Consider the following 21,668-nt stretch of genomic DNA (forward strand, 5'->3'; position numbering starts at 1 on the left):
AACCAGGCTGTACCTAAGGCAGCCAGCCACAGTGAGGAAAAAGAAATGACTTCTCAGCACCGCCCCCCCCACCCCCGGTGGTTTGAGTGAATCCAAATGATACAAACTACTCAACACCACACACTAGACTATAGATGTCCATCTGCTCTTTTCTTGGCCAACTGTAGATCTCAATAGCCAACCAGGAAATTTGGAAAGGCACAAAGCAAAAGATTTTATGAGACTACTAACGACAAGTTGAGTGGTCGTTAAAAGCACAGGCCATGAAGTGAGACCACCGAGTTAGTGTCCTGGCTCCAGCACTTAGGACATCTATGACCTTGGACAAACCATACTCCCCAGCACCATCCCATCGTTGTTATATTAAGTGAAATAATATAACTGTGCACAGCACTCCAAAATGACAGAGATTTAAAAGTGAAAGGCAGAAGTATAACGATGTACACCTGAAATGTCTACAATGTTATAAACCAATGTTACTGCAATAAAAAATAAATATAATTAGAAGTGAAAGGCAAATGGTGGTACTTAGAATTTTAAACAGTAAAAGACAATCAACGGGGCAGGGAGGGGCAGGCCCAGTGGCATAGTGGTTCAGTCCGTGCACTCTGCTTCAGCGGCCTGGGGTTCACGGGTTTGGATCCTGGGCACGGACCTACACAACGCTCATCAAGCCATGCTGCAGTGGCATCTCACATACAAAATAGGAGACGACTAGCAAGATGTTAGCTCAGGGCCAACCTTCCTCAACCAAAAAGAGGATGACTGGCAACAGATGTTAGCTCAGGGCCAATCTTCCTCATCAAAAACCAAAAAGGCAGGGGGGCCCAGCACAGTGGTGCAGCGGTTAAGTGCACGTGCTCTGCTTCGGTGGCCCAGGACTCACCGGTTTGGATCCCGGGTGCACACCGACGCACCACTGATCAAGCCATGCTGTGGCGGCATCCCCATATAAAGTAGAGGAAGATGGGCACAGATGTTAGCTCAGGGCCAATCTTCCTCAGCAAAAAAAGAGGAGGATTGACATTGATGTTAGCTCAGGGCTGATCTTCCTCACCAAAAAAAAAAAGGTAATCAATGGGTAAGAAAATTGATCCATTCACATGAAACAAATCTTTGTAGTGAGCTTTAAAACACAAAAGCGCCTCTGAGTATCTGTAAAAGATGGCCTAAGCATTAATTTAATCAAAATATAAGAAATTCAGTTTTAAGAAATTTTTTTTTTGCCTTCTAAATTTGACAAATTAAAGTGGATACAACTAGCACATGAGATGAAAAGATATGAGTCACCACTAGGTGCTGCTCAAGAACTGACTGTTGCCTGCTCTTATTTCATCCCATTAAGTTTCTCCACTCTTTAATCTGCTTTTTTCTTTTAAAGAAGAAAAACTGAAACACAACAAATGCTTCCTGAGTCCATCCATTTCCAAAGTATAAAATATATATTTAAATAAAGGCCATACTGCACACCAAGGGTAAAACAAATACTTTTATTGCACATTTATAAAATCTGCATAGTTGTATCAAGTGTTCTTCCCTCCCACGACTCCCTCATTAATCTTAAAATTTGGTTAAAACACAATATCCAATCTGGAGCCTTTTAAAAATGGTCAACAGAGGATAGTTCTCTCTCTACATATACATATATATAGATATTTTTTCTTTTTACAAACCCACATCCCTTACTTTTTCAAAGCAAAAAAGGGTAGGGGCATCAAAATGTTCTTTTGGGCCAGAAGCAGCCTTAGACATCTGTTGTTGACAATTTTCAGATGCTAGAAAATTTTACCTAAATGGTTAACAATGATCAAAATGCTACCTCTAGTCAAGTTTCACAATACTATTCCATCTAAAGTCCCTAATACTTTCCTTTCTTTCACTCAGGACTGAGCATGAGGTTTTCTGGTTTAATTAAAAATATAAAATAAAAGAGAGAGAAGAAAGAAAGGAGAGGCAGCTTTCTTTTGACTTTTCAGCATCTTGCCGCCACATGACCTTATATTCTACCCACATGTAAAAGGGCAGTGGTTCATCAGCAACCCATTTCGTCATCTCGTCAAAAGCCAGGCAAGGTTTATATTCCTCATCCCTTGCAGTTAAGAATTTTTAGATGTCATCCATATTTGATAAAATAACTAGTAGCTTTTCATCTGGTTCAGGTTCTGATGAATCACCCTTCTATTCTGCTGTCAAAAATATTTACGCCTGAAGGATAATTTAGAAACTGGCAAGAGGCTTAGAAAAGCCCAAGCATTCTTGTAGGTACAAGAGGCATTCAGGGCTTCTGGCATAATTCAATACCTTAATACACCAGTTCCTGCCTTTTTTAGTGAAATTGCTTTTATGATTCTGTATCTAAAAAGTGCAATTTTATTTTCAATCCTTCTTTACACACAGAGCATAGTTGGGGTCTAGATCTGAATCTTACTTTTCCACCTAATCCCTTTCCCAAGGTAAACACTGTGACAACAGACTTCTGTGCAACAGGCAGGCAACCAAAGACCAGGATGGGCCTTGAGTACCCGAGGGCTTATTTCACTGTCACAGCTGAAACTCCTTGAATTGACTCCATGACAGCTGCAAACCGGCTACAAAGGTCATAGGGAGAATTGGGTCGAATAGTTGGAGGCTCCTTCAAGACAATGATTTCTGCAGAAGGATCTAGAAGCCTGGGTAGAAACTCCCCTAAGCACAGCTGCAGATTTTCTGTGGAGGGAAAATGGACGGTTACATATACAGCTAAACAGATGTCTGAGTAAAAACTAATAAGTCTGCAACTATACAGGAAAGCCTTCCATAGAGCCCATTGCCCAACCTCAAAGATCAAAGCACTAGGCTGGCCAGCTAACAACAAATGAGGATTCCTTCAGGCCAAACCAGGAGCAAAGACCTACTTGCCAAATATACCAAAGCTTTAGGTCACAGCTGTAAGCCACCTGACATGTGGCAAAATAACACTGTACATTCACTTCATTATGGACAGGTCTTCTAATCAATCATCCTTAAAAAATTGGAGAAAGTGGATACAATATTCTGTACCATAAATATAATGGTGCTATTTTCTTTCAAATAATTAAAATACACCAGTGTGTACACAAGGCATTAAGTAAAGCTATCTATCTATCACACATGGTTTAAATAAAAACGGAAGATACTAAAAGGAAATTCACAGCTACTAATTATTATAGAATTTTCAATAAATATTATAAACCTGAACACTTTGACAAGTCAAGAGAATATCTTTACATCAGTGAGAAACTAACAAAGAGTTCATATTAGAATATACACCATCTTTCTAAGTCTACCAAACTCGCCTAAAAATAACTAGTTTTAGGCTCCCTCTCCAAAATCCTTTGGACAAGCAAGGCTATTCCATTCACTAATTTATTAATTTTGAAGGCATGATAGTTAATCATACATTTATGTCTTGCAACTTCAAGTCATAGGGAAATTTAGTTATGGCACTCTTCAGATAATCAAGCTGCACATACAGATTTTGACTTTTAAACTATAAAATTAGGGTTCAGATTTTGGCAGATGAAAAAGTAACAAAAATCTGACATTCCTGAAGAGCAGTGATTTTTTTCAAACAGAGTTTGCTGGCTGTCTGTGGAGGTGCTTCAGCAGTGAGAGGAGGTAAGGGAGGCTAAAAAGGACAGAGGCCCAAGCTCCCTTTCCTTGTTTCAATAATGTAGAACACTTTTAACTCACTTATATGCTAGGAGGTTCCAATAATTCCTTAATAAGGTTTGACAACTACTGCTATAAAGTGAGACCACTGTAATTTCTAGAATTCTCAAGAGCCTTAGAAATTACTGGATGTGCTAACAACAACATACCTGCAATATCTTGCCCAAGGTAAGAGCACCAGTGGTTTCTCATGATCTCAATGGCATCTAGGTCATCCTTAGAGATATCATTATTAATGATAAGGTGAATGCAGGGAATGATCAACTCATTCATCACATTAATGCCCTCGGTTACAGAGTGGTCATCATTTGTTTCAAAGAGAGAAGCTGCTTTGGCATTCAGCTCCTGCAGATAAAAGGCAGAGTGGAAAAAAAGTCTGAAAAAGAGAAATATCTATTTTAGAAGAGCCTAAACAACTGGTTCCCAAACTTTACAGCACATTAGAATTGCCTGGGGATCTTTAAAACCTACTGATGCCCCACCCAAGACATGCTAATTTAATCGGTATGCTGGTGACCTGGGCTTTGGGATTTTTAAAAAGCTCCCAAGGTGAGTCTAATGCAACTAAGTCTCTGACCCACTGGCCTTACCCGTCAAGGTCATGCTTAACACCGGTTCTACCAAAAGGCCTAGTCAATGGTTCTCAACCTCCACTGAGCATCAGAATCACCTGCAGAAGACATGCTGATGCTCAGGCCCCTCCCCGAGACCATGGTTTAACTGACCCTGTTGAACTGTCCCTGTGAAAGTTCCCGAGGGGACTCTGACGCACACTGAGGGTTGAGAGCCAGTGATGAAAAGAATCTAAATCGCTGTTACCGCCTGTGGGTGGAAGCTGAGCAGGACATTCAAAATGTAATCTGCGGGCCGGCCTGGGTTCGGGTCCCGGGCACGCACCGACGCACCGCTTGTCAGGCCATGCATGCTGTGGCGGCGTCCCATATAAAGTGGAGGAAGATGGGCACAGATGTTTGCTCAGGCCCAGTCTTCCTCAGCAAAAAGAGGAGGATTGGCATGGATGTTAGCTCAGGGCTGATCTTGCTCACAAAAAAAACGTTATAAAAAAAATGTAATCTGTATTTGGCGATTTAAAAAATAAAAACATGGCTCTAATAAAATTCAGATCCATCAAATCTACAATACCTTTTTTCAGCTTCAAAATGCCCTGCCACACCTATAATTGATAAGAGAAATCAAAGTATAAATCAGAAAACGAATATATGTAATGACTTAATCTCCTCCGTATGGTATTAACAACAAGGCAGTGTAGAAATGCTGGCCTGACTCTTCCCATGAAGGGCAATTCTGCTGGGTGACAGGGAAGACAAACGCAAGCACACCATCTGAGGGCAAGCCGCCTCCTCGTAGTTCACTGAAGGACAAGCACCAGTATAAACCCTCGGGTAGGCAGAGGGCAGAAGACGGGTCTGCCTTTCCACGTGGTTGCCAAATGCAGAATAGGCCAGGAGAGAGCTTCAGTGCTGTATGACGACGTTAAAAGAACAGCAGAACCAATTCTTATAGTTGATATCTTCTGTAAAAAACTGAGTCTCTTTCAAAGTCACAAAAACTCTCATCTACTAGCTTAGCAGGGAAAACAGAAAAAACCCGGCATTCCTTCAACACACATTTATTACAGGCCTCCTACGTGCCAGGCACAGAGAAAACAGCTGAATAAGAAAGAGATCTGTGCTCAAGGAACTCACAGTCTAGTAGGAAAGCAATGTGATAAAAGCTATAATGCAGTATACATCAAGGGCACAGAAAAAGGGCTGATTCTCATCCTAACTTCTATCATGGGTTGAAGAACAATATTCACTTAAGTAACTTAATCTGTTTCAATGTAAAACCGTTCTTGTGAGTTTGGAAAAATCTAAAACCTACTAGAGATTATTTTGCTTTTTAAGTTATATTTCTTCGTGGCTTCAAGGAGCAGAAGTTACAATACAATAAAACAATAAAAATCGTAAGGCTTTACAAACAGTACAAACCAGAAGGCATTTTCTCCGGTATAAAGCAATCACGGATTCCTTCACCCCACGGCGGGGCCCCTTCATCAGCAGAGCGGCGTTGCTCTGGTAGGCGTATACTAGGTAGGAAAGGGCCTCTTGGTACCTTAGAAAATAGTAGATAAACAACAGCTAAGTGCTCCTTCTCCAAAATCCAGGGCTTAGAGCTCACTGTTCCCTAATACAAGAATTTACTTGGCTGCAATTACGGAAAAGTCTTAAAGACAGAGGCAGCATGGTACACTGGGAAAAGCCTGAGGGCCAAAGACTGTAGCCAGTTTCAGCTCTTCCACAAATTGGCCAAGAAACCCAAGGTGAATCATGGAACTTCCCTGGGCTCCAGTTTTTCCCAACTCTAAAACAAAGAAGTGGACTCGATGCTCACTAAGGTCCATGCCAACTCTAAAATTCATTCTCTGAGTGCATCTTCATTTGTCACTAAGAAAGTCTGGCTGTTATGTCTCTTTACTAATAAACCTATCATTATGTGAAGGATGAAAAAACATGTGTGATGTTCAGAGCAAAAGTGAAGTGAAACACTGGAAAAAATAGAGGCACACTGGTGCAGACGACAAGGGAGGTGAGGCTGTGACTCTTAGTATTCCTGGATGGGCATCAATAAATAATAGTGTCCTGATCAATAATCTTAGTGACAAAAAAAGCCAACATACTTTCCTTTTTGATAGAGTTCCAGGCCTGTTAGGAGATACACAGACACCTTTCGAAACAAACTATAATCTTCATGCCACTTCTGAAAAGCAATGATTACCATTAATGATTATGACCATGATAAACTAGTTCTACACTTTCTATCACCGTAAATTTTAAAGTCAATACATATATTTATTGAGCACATATGACCAAGCACAAAGACAATAAATACAAAAGCTTTCAGAGAAAAACATATTCAACATTTAGAATAAAAACCTACTGCTGACCTTAATTTTCAATGTCCTGTTCCTTCCACTGAGGAACAGAAATATTTATTTCATATGAGCTTTAGAATTTATTATCTTACTTTCCAACACCCATGTCCAAGTCATTCAGCTCTGGTTGAAACGAATGACCTCTCAAGTTCTGATGAAACATCCAGAGGTGGGGAAGATGGAGGGACAAGACTGTTTCAATCACAGAGCAACACCCAAGCTCAGCAGGCGGTGGGCACACCTTGGATGGTACATAATACTGGTTTATGTAGAACACAGTGCTATTTAAAAAAGTTGTAACTATACTTACATTATAATGCATAGAAATTGAATTTCTAACATAGAAATATTAGAAAACTATATTATTTAAAACAAATCAAAACCATGAATTCAAGAATTTTATTGTCTAGGACAAGGCTAAAACAGTTATTTAAGGAAAATGAAGTGTTGATTCATTCTAACAGAAGAATGGGATAAAGAAATCCACTATTCTGAAGTAAGAAAAGATCACTTATCCATTCTTAGCCAGTTTTTTTGGGGGGTCGGGAGGGCAGTCAGTCTATGATAACATAAAATTGTTAGTTTTGCTTCAGGAATTAACGTTTTTGCTTTGTAGATTTAAAGAGAAGACTTCACCTTGTACTCTTCCATATTCATGTCATCTGGACCAATCTCCTTCAGTTTAGCTTGAGCCACTTTCATAATGCTGATTGACCTGTGTGGGACAAAGTTCAGAGAGCAATGACAGGGTCTGTGTACAGCTTACCCCGCAGAGGAGCTGGTCAAGCCAGCAGCAGAAGGAGGGGTGATTCACTGGAGCGCTCCCTTCTCACCTTTCATCATAGCTGAGATTTTTATCTGCAAACTGTTCCAAAAGGGTCCGTTCTACTACCCTTTTGGGTGCTTCATTTTGGAAAAAGTAGATAAGCACATGTTGAAGTCGAGGATCACTGTGAGAGGTGGGGGTCTCCTTGGCAAGCTGATAGAGTCTGGAGTATTCTTCATGGAATGCCTATTAAAGACAGAATTGATAGTTAAAAAAGGGTGCACTGTGGGCATTTGCACACAGAAATTGATGCCTAAGGGCTATAGAGGTTTCCATAACTCAAAGAAGACTTCTAAGAAATTCTTATTGAGGAATTACAGAGGCAACTATGAAATCTCTAAGTTGTTTGCATTTCATAAGGGATGAAACTCCTCTGGCATTCTGGCACCAAAGACATACCATACTCATAAGAAACTAATTTTTCTCATAAAGTTCTCAGAAAAAAAAATTTAGTTTCAAGCGTTTCAGGCATATCCTTGAGTCCCAAAGACCTGAATTGTAAAAATCCAGATAAATGCAATTCATTCAAGTACTTTAAATTTTATTCAAGTACCTTAAAAAGCATGGCCCACTTTCTTATATTAATGCCCCCAAATTACAAAAACAGTGTCTCATTCACAGCTTTATTAACAGACATTTCCTAAGAACAACAAGAAGCCCTCCAGGCTAGGTGTGACACAGAAAGGCAGTGCTCACCAAGGCTGCATGAGCGCCAAGAGAGAAGGAGAGAGCGTATTGCGGGACAGCTTGTTCATTAGTTAGACAGGAAAGGGAGTTCTACGTTTTACTTCAGTGAAAGACACTTTAATCTCGTTTTTTACCATCTAATAGAATTATTGTCCCATTATTATGATACCTATGGTATAAGGATTAGAATTTAAAAAGCAGAGATACCTTAATAAGCCCTGCTTCAGACCCATCTCGGTCAAAGGTCTGACGGGCTTTAGCTATGGCCAGGATGACCCCTTGCATGGCAGGGCTCAGCATCACCTACCACAAGAAGGCACAAAACACAGAGAAACAAAGGAAAGAAGAAAGGTTCAAAAGAAGACTGCATGAGAGAAGGTGCACAGGTGGCCAAAGGGCAGCAGAGCAGTGTGCTCCTTGGCAGTATCTACTGCAAGTCAACCTTCACATTCCTATTCCTACATGCTTTTACAGCCCCGTCCCTCCACACAATGTCAAGACCTGTTCCAAGGCAAGCGATCCTATATATCCTCTCTAATTTAGCAGATGAATAAAAATGTATGTCTAAAAATATCTACAACATGGCACTGCTGAAGAACCAAGTTAAATTACAGCTCTTAGAAGAGAAGTGTCTGAGGTGAGAATTCCAATTTAGTTCTGTAGTTTGGGTGTACATCCTAAATACACAAATATTTCAGACTTTTACTAGAATGAACAATACATTTAAAACAGTCTGGAAATCAGGGAATATACAAATATAACTATAAAATGAAATCCTTTCAACGATTTAAAAAAAAACATCCCACAGGAAACACTAGAAATCTGAGGGACAGGATTCATGATTATTTATGTGCAGTGACAACTGAAAAGGAGACAGACAATGAATAACTTGGGATTGTACAGCTTCTTTCTAAAGCTTTACAATTAAAAACAACTCCAATTCACATTTGTTCTGCTCACTAGACAACTGAAAATTTTGTATTTGGAGGAAAAACAATGCACTAATATTACCAAAGACTCTTTAACTTAAAATTAAAAGGCAATTTTTTTGTTTATAATACAAAAAAAGGAACTAAACTCTACCTTTCCGAGCCATCTAGACTCTGCAGTGGCCCCCGTAAGTATATGCCTGGGTAGATATATACTGGGAACAGTGTACAGTGGGAACAAGCTATTTTTTTAAAAATGGTAACTAAGGTCAAAACCAGATAGGCCCTCTTATCTATTCTTTGTTTCAATCAGGAAATATTAACTATTACCAAACACCTTAAAAAAGTATATTCAGTCACATGAGAAGGAAATATAAGACTGACAACAAACAGCTAAATCCTGCACTCATCTCTGTACCTCCTCATCATATCCATCTCCATCAGATCTAACCAGAATCCTTCCCACACTGGGAATCTCGACTTCAGAGACCTCAGAATTAGGCTGGGTAGCAGACTCTGCATCATTAGCCTTTGGGGGCTGTTCTGACTGCTCTGCAAGGTTTGTTTCCGGGGGCATGGGCTTCTTGGGTTCAGTTTCCTTAAGCCGTGGCAGCAGAATGAAGAGAAAGAGTAAGAAAAAAAACAGGAGAAATAAAGAGGGATTGGTTAAACACAGCAGAAACACAGAAAAATAGAAATGTGAGAAAACTGTGACAATTACTGCTGAAAGCCCGCCCCTCCTGAATTTGGGCTTCAGAGTCATTCTCACCTCACTCAGGGCTGCTTCTACACCACTCTTCTCATAGGCACGTGCTGTGTTTGCAATAGCCTGAGCAGTCTGCTCCTTTACAATCACAGCATGCTCAGATGACAGGCAGCGAACCCCGTGAGAAGAGGCTACTGAAGGCTCTGATGAAGAATTACACAAAGGAATTAGCATCTGATGATAAGTAATGTCTAGAACACTCTGTAAAAGGCAAGCAGGATGGATACAAAGTTTAATATAAAACCCTACTAGCAAACCTTTTTAAAAAAATCTATGCAAATTTCCTCTAGAAACTAGTGACTAGAAGAAATGGCTACTTCAGCAAGAAGCCACTGACAATTCTGTAAAATTTAATGTGCTCCCAACTTTGTCATATTTCTTTATGCCAAGAGGCTTCCTACAAACAACCATCTGTTAGAAAGATCACTTTTGGAGAAGAGTTTTCATAAAGTCTACCTATAAAGTCTACCCTATATAGGAGAAACTATGGGTTTCTCCTATAACTGGGGAAATAAGCAAAAACTAAACAGTGTGAAAGTACAGGTAGCTAGTCTTGCTGATATTACTTCTGCTCACCTGAAGGCACATTCTAAAGCCACAAGTTATTCCATCAGGTTGTGCAATACCAACTATATATGAACTACATTGTGCAGGGCTGGCTGAGGGAGTGCAGCATGAATGCTACTAAATCACTGGCATAAACGGCCTTCTCGGATACCTTGTGATGTAGAGAAATCCTGTGATGTGGAGCTGGTGGAGGATTCCATTTGAGGGATTTTGCAAGACTGCTCTTCTTCCCACTCTTCTACTTCCTGCTCAAACCTCCAGTTATCTTCCTGAATGTAATGCTTAAGTTCAACAGACAGGGCTTCAACTTCTCCTAACATTTGATCGGATTCATTAGGGACTGCCTCTGAGGAAGAACAAAGATGGAATTAAAATGGAGTACCATCCAGCAAAAGGTCATGAGGAATCAAAAGGTCCTTCCTAGAAAGAAAGAAAATAAGACACTTTGTCTCTTTTCTCCTAATGAAAAATATATACACACATACATAATCCATTAGCAGTATTGACAATATAGAGCCAAGAGTCACAGCACACCAATAACAGAGCCTGGCATAGTAGTAGGTAGGCACGCACTGAATATCTGTTGAACAAATGAATGATAAAGAGTAAGGATTTAGAACAGAGGCCAAGCACTGGCAAAGTAGCAAGAACGGCCCAAACATTTCTTAGAAATTCAGAAAATCATTAGATCCAATGGAAATTTCAAGCTAAACAGTTTTATCAATGTAACCACCACACCTATTATTGATAGTAGATAACTAATGGCTAAGGTAGATATTGATATTGATGGTTATAGACAGTATATGATAGATATTGATGGTTAGAGATAACCATCAAGATGGTTAGAGATGAATTGCAAGACATTTATACTGCCTCAAGTTTCACACAATTAAGTGCTATCAGAAAGCAGTTTGATACAATAGTTAGATGTTCATTAAAGGTATGATGAAAAATGGCAAGAATATCCAGGACGTATTAAATTTCACTTCTAACTCTGTGACCAAAACAAAACAAAAAAACCTACAGCAGAACAACATATCCACTTACTGGTTGCCATTAATTAGTCTTTTCACTAAGCAAATGAGTTTCCACTTGTTTGTCTCCATAACATAAAAATGAGCCATACGTGTGATAACAAGGCTCCTATATACTACCAACAGCCAGTACAGTCATTTGTACAGTAACTCCCACAAACAGCTGTTCCTGCTTTCACACTGCAAATATGCAATTGTGAAGATCAGTTCCTCTTAAATGATCGTTCTCTCCATCCCATTCCCCAAACACACTAGCAAATCAGACAACGTGCTGCTTGGACAAAACACCCTACGTGTTTTCTTACTTAAGCAACATAGCAAAGTTTGAATACGAAAAGAAAAAGCCTTCTATGATCTTAGATGTGAAATGCTGGTCATAAGACCTCTCACAGAAGATGTGAAAGGAAAAAAGAGAGAATAATGTAAACGGAAAACAGCACAGAATTTGGAGTCAGAATAGGATTTGAATCTTGAGCCTGCCATTTATTTACTGGCTGTGTGACTGGACAAGTGGAGAAGTTCAGCTGGAAAATGGGGATAATAAGATTTTCCACCCTGCCTATCTCCCTTTCAGAGTTATAAGTTATTAGAGAAATAAAGTTTTAAAGCATGCAGTAAGGAGTAAAGTACCAATGAAAATGATAATTATGATTGCTCTAAGCATTAGTAGTAGCACTATGATAAGTATGAAACTGTTCAGGCAAATCTACTTGTAAAATTTAGCTCTTCTCCACAGGGTGGAAAATATGTGCAGCATAAGGATGTCACTAAAAAAGAAAAAACTAGAGACAACTTAAAAGTCTATTAATGGGAGGCTGGTTTAATAAATTATATACATGCTCCATGCAATGGAATTATTATGCAGTTGTTAAAAGGAATGAGTTGGTTCTATTTATGAAAATATAGAGGGGCCGGCCCCATGGCCTAGTGGTTAAGTTCGGCACGCTTTGCTTCAGCAGTCCGGGTTTGGTTCCCAGGGCACAAACCTACACCACTCATTGGCAGCCACGTTGTAGCAGCATCCCACATACAAAATAGAGGAAGATTGGCACAGATGTTAGCTCAGGGCAAATCTTCCTCAAGCAAAAAGAGGAGGATTGGCAACAGATGTTAGGTCAGGGCAAATCTTCCTCACCAAAAAATAAAAAAAAAGATAGAGAGATCGCTGAGATACATGATTAATAAAAAAGGTGCAGAATAGAATGGGAAAATATCCCTGTGGGGAAAAAAATGGAGTGGAGGAGAGATACTGACAAATAAAATCCAGCATCTGCAGAGAACATTTCTTGAAGACTACATAAGAAAGCTAGCAATGGATACTTGTTGGGGAGTGAGACCAGGGCTCAGGGATGGGGTAGGAAAGCAAACTTCTTTTTCTTTTTTATTCTCTTTTGTACTGTTTGTATTTTTTAAATTCATTATTACTTTATAATAAATTCTAGTTTAAATTTTTTTAAAAACTATTAGACTGTTTCCTTCCCTGAGCAGTACAGCTTTTCCCCCATCTCTGGCTTCTGCTAAGATGTTTTTACCTGCACTGAAGTGGGGTAGCTTGTCGTTAATGTACATCAGACAGTAAGCACTAACATTTCTCAGGCCCCCGTAGGAATCTCTTTCAAGTTCTTCCCAGGAAGATTCAGTAACAGAGATGTCATTGTACTTGAGCCAGACCTGTCGGGGTTGATTATAGATATAGGCCCAGTAGTGTCCGGCATTCGCTTGTCCTTCATGAACAAGAACTGCATGCAAGCGATAAGGCACCTGCAAATCAAAAGGCACATTCCTGAGTTAGATTAAACAAAGTAATCTGGCAAAGTTTAGGTTATTAAAATTCAAAATTACTCCCAACTCTCAGACAGAAAAACTATTTATACATACATGTGTGTGATATGGGGTTCACAGCATAAAATCTCGTTGATTCAAGATGAACTAACAAAACCACAGCCTCGGAATCTACCAATTACATCTCAGTTCCCAGATCTTTAAAAGCAGACAGTTAACTCGATGACCTCTCTGCTTTCAACTCTAAACTCCCATGATCTGAAACCAAAGATAACCTAAACCTATTTATCCCCCCAATTCCAAATTCAGTTTATCTAAAAATAGAATTACCTTGACCACTCATGTAGAGAAAATGTTTACCATATTTGGGAGCTACAAGTTTAGCAGCTATCTTGTTCTATGTCTATTTTATGTTGTACCAAAATTTAAGTTAGCATATTTCATTATGAATCAGTCACATGTTCCCTATATTTCTTCTTGAGAGTGATTATCCACCTCTGGGGTGAAAACCCTTTTAATTATATACTTGTTTGTTTCAACATTTGAAAAGCATGTATTTTTTTCAGTATGGAGAAAATACAGCAATACTTAAGTGTCAAGTAAGTATTGATGAAAGAAAGGAAAGTCAGCCACAGAAATTAAACTTACATTTATTCAGTATCTTGACATGATTTTACTAGCAGTGAAATTTTTGAAATAATACTAAAGACAAAATGGGGAAAACCCATGATTTGCACGGTGCATTCCTGCTATTCAACAGAACCTCGCCTCCATGTGACCCTGGAAACAGAGCTCTTCTCCTGCAGCCATTCACACAGAAGCCACCGAGAGGTCATGCCCCTGACAGGAGCCTCTTTTTCCCTCCATACCCACAATGTTCTTCTAAACAAAAATTTATGTGGATAATAAGAATTTCTGCCCACCTCCCTTTTGAAGTTATTAGAGAAATAAAGTTTGAAAGTTTGCTGCTACATGAAGAATCACAAAGGATCATGGAAGTCTGGAAAGAATGGGTAACCAGTCCCTAGTTGCACTACTTAATTACCATTGCACTACTTAACTTACCATTTTATAAGAAGTTTTTCTTAATATTTGACAGCAAACCTTTTTACTGTGTGAAAATACTATGTGGCACACTCAAAACAAATGTTTTTGGTTCTATTGTTGGTAAAAGACATACTGTTTTGACCCTAAATCAAAGAAAAAGAACAATATTTCTTTCCTAAGTTTATTCTTATATCTCATGGAGGTTCCATTTGCTTTCAAGGAAAACTATCACATTTTCTTTTTGTATCTACTATGAGCACCACTAGAACATGCCTTGACTACCTTCCCATCAATTTTCATTCTACCTGACGAAGGAGAGGATCACAGTACATCTGCTCAATCATCTGGGTAGTGCTTGCAATACAATTCTTTAAATCTGTTAAAAAAGAACACATAGTTAAGATGATTTCCTTCCATGTCACATAGGCTGCTTCAACTAAGAAAAGACTATTGCTTATCTGCACCTGGGATTCTGATTTCAACCTCACTCTATGAACCACAAAGGAGTAAACAGTTTTCAAGCAGCTGGTACTTGATTTTATGAAGGCTTTTAGTTTAATATAATTAAACTAATATAATCACACAACATATATAACATGTGATTACATTACATAATATATTACATAATATAATAACATTAAGGTTTTAAAAAATTATCTCATAATCGGAACCAAAATTTCTTCAAGAGGAAACAGTCTCTATTTAGGAAAAGATCTTAATGAGTCACTTGGGTGTAAAATATATGTTCCAGAGACAGGACCTGAAAAGAGAGGGCAGACCAAAAGGCAGGGCTAAATTTCTGTGAATAAGAACCTGGGAGGAATCTACATTTTTATTTTTCTTTTTTTGCTCCCTAGTTAAAAGGAGAAAGGAAGGAGAAGAGGGAAAGTCTGAGCAACATGACAAAGAAGCCAAAGAACTTTTAAGAACAGAATGCTGAATAATTCAATTCTACACTGCACGGATTGCTCAAATATTCCCTGCCTGATTAACCTTCAATAAGGCATGCTTCATATAGAAAAGACTTTTTTTTTTTTTTTCTGTGAGGAAGATCGCCCCTGAGCTAACATCTGCCAATCTTCCTCTTTTTTCTGCTGAGGAAGACTGGCCCTGGCCTAACATCCATGCCCATCTTCCTCCCCTTTATATGGGACACCACCACAGCATGGCTTGACAAGTGGTGCATCGCTGCACGCCCGGGATCCGAACCAGTGAACCCTGGGTCACCGCAGCAGAGCGTGCACACTTAACCGCTTTGTGCCACCAGGTCGGCCCCCTAGAAAAGACTTTTAAAAGTCGAAATCCGGGAAAGCTAAATTCTAAGTTTGGGTCAACTGAAGCCAGAATTCAGACAACTGCAAGAAGAGAAATCAGCAGATGCAGAAAAAACCCAGCCAAAGGTGATCATGAATGTCTAAGCTATTTGGGAATTACCAAAAATTTTGAAGAGGGATCTTTCTATAGCTGTATAATGGGAGTGCGAACCAATCCTACGGGGAACTAAAATTACAAAAGAAGTCACAACCACCATGCTGAAATTCAACAGTATATATGGCAACGGCAGGAAATGTATCCAAGGTGCCTAACTTCCAAATATTCAACAAACAGAACAGGCAAAGAGTAACCATTTGACAAATTTTAAAAGAGCCAACCTTGTATGTCTTGTTCAATCTCACTCCTCCACCTCTGAAGACAGGTCTTCACAAAGTTTATCTCCTCATCTGTGACTGTTCGAGGAGCTGGGTGTGCAGGCATTTCCATGGAAGACCGGGAAGATGTAAGTGGAGTATTCATTGACTCAGACTTGTGTAGACAATCTTCACAAGGAGAAAAGGTACTTTCAGCATCCTGAGAGGAGCTTTCTTTACTTGTACTGAAGGAAGATAAATATCATGTTCATATGATAATTTCCAAAATATGCCTTGGCCTAAATTAATGTGCTTTGTAAAGCAAAGCTACTATATGGAAAAGGATGGCCATAATTTAGTGAGCATTCACTCTGTAAAGGTTCTGAGCCAAACCTTTTCTTTATGTGCACCATCTCATTTAACACACCTTGCTTATGAGGCAGATACTATTACCATCCCTATTTTACCAATTGCAAACCTAAGATTTAGAGAAATTAAGTAACTTACCCAAGTTCACTCAGCTAGTAAATGATGGAGAGGGAAAACCCAGATCTGCCTGAGTCTACAGCTCATGCTCTCTAACCACTTGTTATAATGCCTTCTCACGAAGAAGGGACGAGAAGGAAGATGGAGAAGAGAAGACTGGGACTGGAAGAATCAAGGAATCAACTATCACGTTTCCAAGATGCAACCAACTAAAGCGAGACTATCCATCCAGGAATAAAATATACAGAACCAAGAAAAATGAAGTGTCAGCTGAACAGCCTGTAGACAGTCTCACAGGAATACAAACCAGGTGGCCCCCTGGGAAAGCACAAGGGGCAGGACTTAAAGGCAGACAATCTCAGCTCCACCACTCCTAACCGCTCAAGGAAAAGTTAGCAATCTAACACCTCAGGTAAGTAAGCAATCTAATACCTCAGCTATAAAACGTAAATGTTAACTTCTTTACATCATCGCTGTAAACTAACAGAATAAATCATGTAAAGTAAATGTTAATTTATCTACTAATTAACTACTGTCAAACAAATTGCACGTAGACAAACCAGCAGGAATATAAACTAAGCTTCTAATTGTACTCAGGTTTCTGTTTCACACCAAAACTGAGGAACATAAACTTCCTTTAGCTTTGACTTATAAGAAACCCTCACTCCCTACTCCTCCCACCCGCCTCTCACACAGACAATAGAGAAAACCTCTTTTCCCTAACGACCTACACATGTCAAAAAATAAGCCCAATATAAGCAAAAGAGCAGATATCTCAATCTCAGAAGAGATCTCTCTCTCTCTCACACACACTGTAACTTTAAAATCTAATAATATCAGGTAGTATTATTTTACGTGATTAAACAACCTGCCCAACCACTTTAAAAAACTAAAGGTGTTTATATATAAAGAACATGAAAAAATTCTATTAAAAAAAATCCAAACAGATAGGTAGAGTGTAAAAAGTAAAAGAACCCACCATCCCTAGCCTCATGCCACCCGCTAGAGATAATTATTCTTAACATTTGATATTTTCTATCCAGATATGCATTTCCATGCATACCTGGATGAATAAATATTAATATGGGGGGGGTTGGGGGAATGGTTGGGTTTTTTACCATAAAAGGTTAACCTTTTTTTTTTTATGAGTTCTAGTGTTTTTATTAGCCAGGACATACACATCACATTTGATCCATGCTGACCCTAGTGGCTCCTCCAGGCCACAACGCTTGCTGCATGTGGCTAAGCTAGAATAGAATCAGAGGGCTCATGTAACTTGACCTGTTTCCTCACTAGATAAGCCCCTCTGGGCTGTGCTCTTCCATTTCTAGCCAGTTCTTTTTCATGTTTTAATTGTCTATTTATGAATTAGTCTCTTTCCTTGATGTTTACTTAGTCATGCTTACTTCTCAGCAGATGGGAGATGAGATGTTTCAGAAGATAGGGTTTGAGGATTTCTCTGAGAAAGGCCCTTAGTGGCAGCTAGCTTATAGTTAGCTCAAAACAAGGTAGCCCTGGAAGAGCATGAACACTATTCCAGACAGTTCAAGAACCTCTGAAATAATCCCAACCACTCCATGGGCCAGATGAGTGCACCAGTGGGAATTATGAACACTCCCACCCAAGTGACAGGTGGCAAAATCCTTCCCTATAAGACAAAGAGCTCACAGCCCTTGGGCTCTTATGGGGTGAGTGGTGGAAAGATGGTGCATCATTCAAATGAAACCAAAAAAGCAATATACACTACCTTTAAAATTTGTTTTTACCTTTCCTTGGATGTCAGGTCAGAAACTGGACAGTGCACTGAACACAGCGGTAACGTCACATGTGCATCACTTTGAGACGTAGAGCTTTCTGAGGCAGGTTTTGTACTAGCAAATTCAATAACATATTTCAACATGTCCGGAAGTGGGAACCGAGCCGGGCCTGAGCCGTACTTCACATACCTAAGAGGCAAAGACAATGGTACTCTACTGGCCAAGTCCGTCTTGTATTTTGCGACTTGCTGACAAAAGATCTGTTATTGTGTGGAGAGTCAATGTAAAGGCTTATTTCTAACGGCTATACAATATTTAATACATTACTCAAACTATCTAACAGGAAAATATTCTCTAACTACAAAAGCAAAAATTAATAACAATCTAAATTTTTAAGCCTGGGAGAAAACATTTCAAATGTGCTCCTAATCAAAGTCAGGCCAGTTAGGCTTTCTCTTGATATTATATCACACTTAGGCTCTGGTCATAAAAGTAAATTCTGTTTCTTAAGGGAAAATAGATATACTACCAGTACTCAAATCTGAAAATAATGCTGGTGAGCTAGTACCAAAGGGTTTTTTTCTTTGCTGCCCTTTAGATCAACTAATTTGCAATTAAGAAAAATAAGAGAAAGCTGGAAAGGGGAAGTAGGTGTTGATCAAGACCAGAGTTTAAGAAAACTGGCAAATCTTTCTTCTGCAGGGTCCTACGTACCGTATTATTCATACATTCATTCAACAGCATAGGCCAGGCATAAACTATTGAAGATTCCTTTGGGATTAGTAAATAATAAATATCTTCAATATGTAACCAAAATTACTTTAATAATATCCGTTATTCTGTCATTACTAGTACATGTTAGAGTCAGTAAAGAGATTTACTTTAATGCATTCTATAGTTCACTATAGTAAACAGAATTTTTAAATGGTACAATTATTAAATTGACTAGTTGGTACAGATAAAATCTACAATTCTGGGATTCCACTTCCAAAGAGTTAGAGTCACTTCACCTTTTTCTTCTCTGAATAAAGTGGAAGTAAGAAACAGGCACAGAATTAACAAGAAGGAAAACTGTCTGTTCCTATATTAAAAAGGACATTATAAAATGAAAATACTAGTGAAATAAGGTAGAATGCAACTCAAAGTCAACTACCTATTGGTAGTAGAGGGTATGCAGCAAAGACACTTCATCTTCATTAACTTAAAGGAGAAATAGAATTAGGATCTGTCTGCCACAGAGCATTGCAGCTTTCACTGAGAAGGACATCAAAATGTGTAAAGGTAGAGGAACCTTAGAGAACTGTTCTATTCCTTAGATGTATTTTCTTGCCTTAATTTCAGCTACTTTCAGCTTACCTAAACTCTACTTATCTTTCAAGATCTACTTTCTCCATGAAATCTTCCTCATTATTCCATCCTCCCAACGCTGGAAAGAACATCTCCCCTCTCTGAACTCCTACAGTATATGAACTAAACCTTGTGTCTATCCCATAGACACGGTTAACATGTCTACTTAAATACTTAGTGTTTATGGAAAGAATTAATTAATAATACACCACTGGCCTGTACCAAAGGAAACATTTTATTACTAGCAATGCAGCACTGAAATATGTCAAAGGATTTTAAGTCATCATTTTATATCTTTAACTCTTCCCAGGTTTGCTGTATTTTAATATGATACTTATACAAAATTTCAGGAAAATTTTTCTCTAAGAAACGTATCTCCAATTTTATGACAAAATTATTTTCCTGTTCTTCTACTGAATTCCTTTAGACAACTTTTAGGACCAACTACTTCATACAATGCAGCACCTGTATTAATTTAGTAGAATCAGAGCAAAAGTAGTTCACAAAAGATGTCTACACTGTACACAAGAAATGTTATTTTTAATATTTTATCAAGGTATCTTAGAGAAGAAATGGTGAACATTTTCATTTTTTTAAATGATAAAAGTAATGCATGTACCTGATAAGAAAATTCAAATACAAAAAAGTGTAAAACAAACCACAGAAGTCATCCACCCCATCTCAGTTCTACTGGTATCTTTTAACAGTTTCTTGTATATTTTCCCAGGAGGATGTCACATATAGACAAGCAATTAAAAAAAAAACTGCCCAAGTAAAATTCTATGAAACTTTAAAGGCATTTTATTTTAAAAAGAAAGTAATATCACATTACAGAAAATGCTCCTATACTGTATTTTAAAATCTAAATAAGCCAGATTGCCTTGTTGGTTACTGGTAAATTGAGTATTTGTGAGCTATAGTATATCAGGTATATTTGGTTCTATAAAAACAATTAAAATTTTCCAATCTTACAAAGTATCACTAAAACCTTGAAAGAAAACTATTGCCGCACGTAGACAGTCCTGTAAACCACCTCCAGGACCGTATTTGAGGAATCAATCTTCAGCTTAAGTCTATATTAAGACAAACAGATGACTGATCACAGTACATCTTGGACAACTTCTTCTGAAGTGAGAGGAGTGGGCGGAGGTGGGGTGGTGGTAGCAGCAAAACTGTTAAGTAGATAAAGGGGAAAAAGCCATTGACATTGAATGGGATTTCCTTCTTAAATTCTAAATCAATGGGATCTATCTTGACTAGAAAGAAATGACACTGACTCCTCCTTAGGAAGTCATAGGGTGATTCCACAAAAATAGTGAGTGCAAAACAAACAAAAAGGGAAAGGTTCTCCGTAAGAGAAAGGACTTTGTGGGGCCGGCCCCGTGGCCTAGCGGTTCAGTTCGGCACACTCTGCTTCAGTGGCCTGGGTTCAGTTCCCGGGGATGGACCTACACCACTCATCAGTGGCCAGGTTGTGGCAGCAGCCCACATACAAAATAGAGGAAGACTGGAATGGATGTTAGGTCAGGGCGAATCTTCCTCAGCAAAAAAAAGAGAAAGGACTTTGTGTCAGAAATATTAGCCCTTTTAATCACTCAGCACTGCTCTAGGTAGAACAGTGGGGTTTTTTTAACCTTTCCCAGACATTTCAGAAACTGCTTTCCCAAGAAAAACAGATTGGAGTATTGTGATAGATACCTTTCTCATGTCTGTGAAAAAGATGGCAAGGGGAGCAGAAAAAGTGAAGGGCTACGAAATCAGGCCTTGGGTTCTCTTCAGGACACCGCCAGTAACTAACTGTGTGACTCTGAGTCATTTAAGTCCCCCAGGGCTACTGTTTGCCCATGGATTCTATCAGCTCATCTTAAAGACTGCTTCACACTTAGAAAAATATTTTCTTAGCTATTTTATAAAATATACCAGTTAATACTTAATTAATTTTTAAATATGAGCAAATTATCTGATTTTAATGTTCTACTGTTTTACATCTCTAAAAACAAAGTTGTCCATGACTTACCTTTCCAGTTTTTGCTGCAGAACTTTTACTTCCTCCTTCAACTTTCGAATATACTCTCTCTTACTTCGAATAAGCTCTTTGCTCCTGTACATGTACCTAAGCAAATAATAATCCCATGAACACAATTTATATTTTAAAACATTAATGACACCAAGTCTCAGCAAACTAAG

General features: G+C 38.7%; 1 protein-coding gene across 7 annotated transcripts in view; it reads right to left on the reverse strand.

Moving 5' to 3' along the window:
• Positions 1-1,476: 1,476 nt before the first annotated feature.
• USP28 (ubiquitin specific peptidase 28) overlaps positions 1,477-21,668 on the reverse strand; it is a 59,446-nt gene continuing 39,254 nt past the window's right edge. For 5 of the 7 annotated variants that reach the window (XM_087433709.1, XM_087433708.1, XM_087433707.1 and 2 more), the window contains 13 exons: positions 21,499-21,594; positions 18,144-18,323; positions 15,916-16,136; positions 14,569-14,639; positions 12,967-13,195; positions 10,552-10,746; positions 9,837-9,976; positions 7,459-7,637; positions 7,262-7,340; positions 6,371-6,450; positions 5,682-5,805; positions 3,840-4,035; positions 1,477-2,706 (listed from right to left, as the gene is read on the reverse strand). In XM_087433709.1, the coding sequence (XP_087289835.1) occupies positions 2,531-2,706; positions 3,840-4,035; positions 5,682-5,805; positions 6,371-6,450; positions 7,262-7,340; positions 7,459-7,637; positions 9,837-9,976; positions 10,552-10,746; positions 12,967-13,195; positions 14,569-14,639; positions 15,916-16,136; positions 18,144-18,323; positions 21,499-21,594 (1,966 nt within the window). In that variant the 3' untranslated portion in view covers positions 1,477-2,530. Of the gene's footprint in view, positions 2,707-3,839; positions 4,036-4,833; positions 4,865-5,681; positions 5,806-6,370; positions 6,451-7,261; positions 7,341-7,458; positions 7,638-8,345; positions 8,442-9,485; positions 9,666-9,836; positions 9,977-10,551; positions 10,747-12,966; positions 13,196-14,568; positions 14,640-15,915; positions 16,137-18,143; positions 18,324-21,498; positions 21,595-21,668 lie in introns of those variants that run through there. The other 2 variants (XM_087433713.1, XM_087433710.1) reach the window with 2 other exon arrangements.

The sequence above is a fragment of the Ceratotherium simum genome, chromosome 7 (assembly GCF_057802395.1).
Source record: "Ceratotherium simum simum isolate JZ-2026a chromosome 7, ASM5780239v1, whole genome shotgun sequence".
NCBI lineage: Eukaryota > Metazoa > Chordata > Mammalia > Perissodactyla > Rhinocerotidae > Ceratotherium > Ceratotherium simum.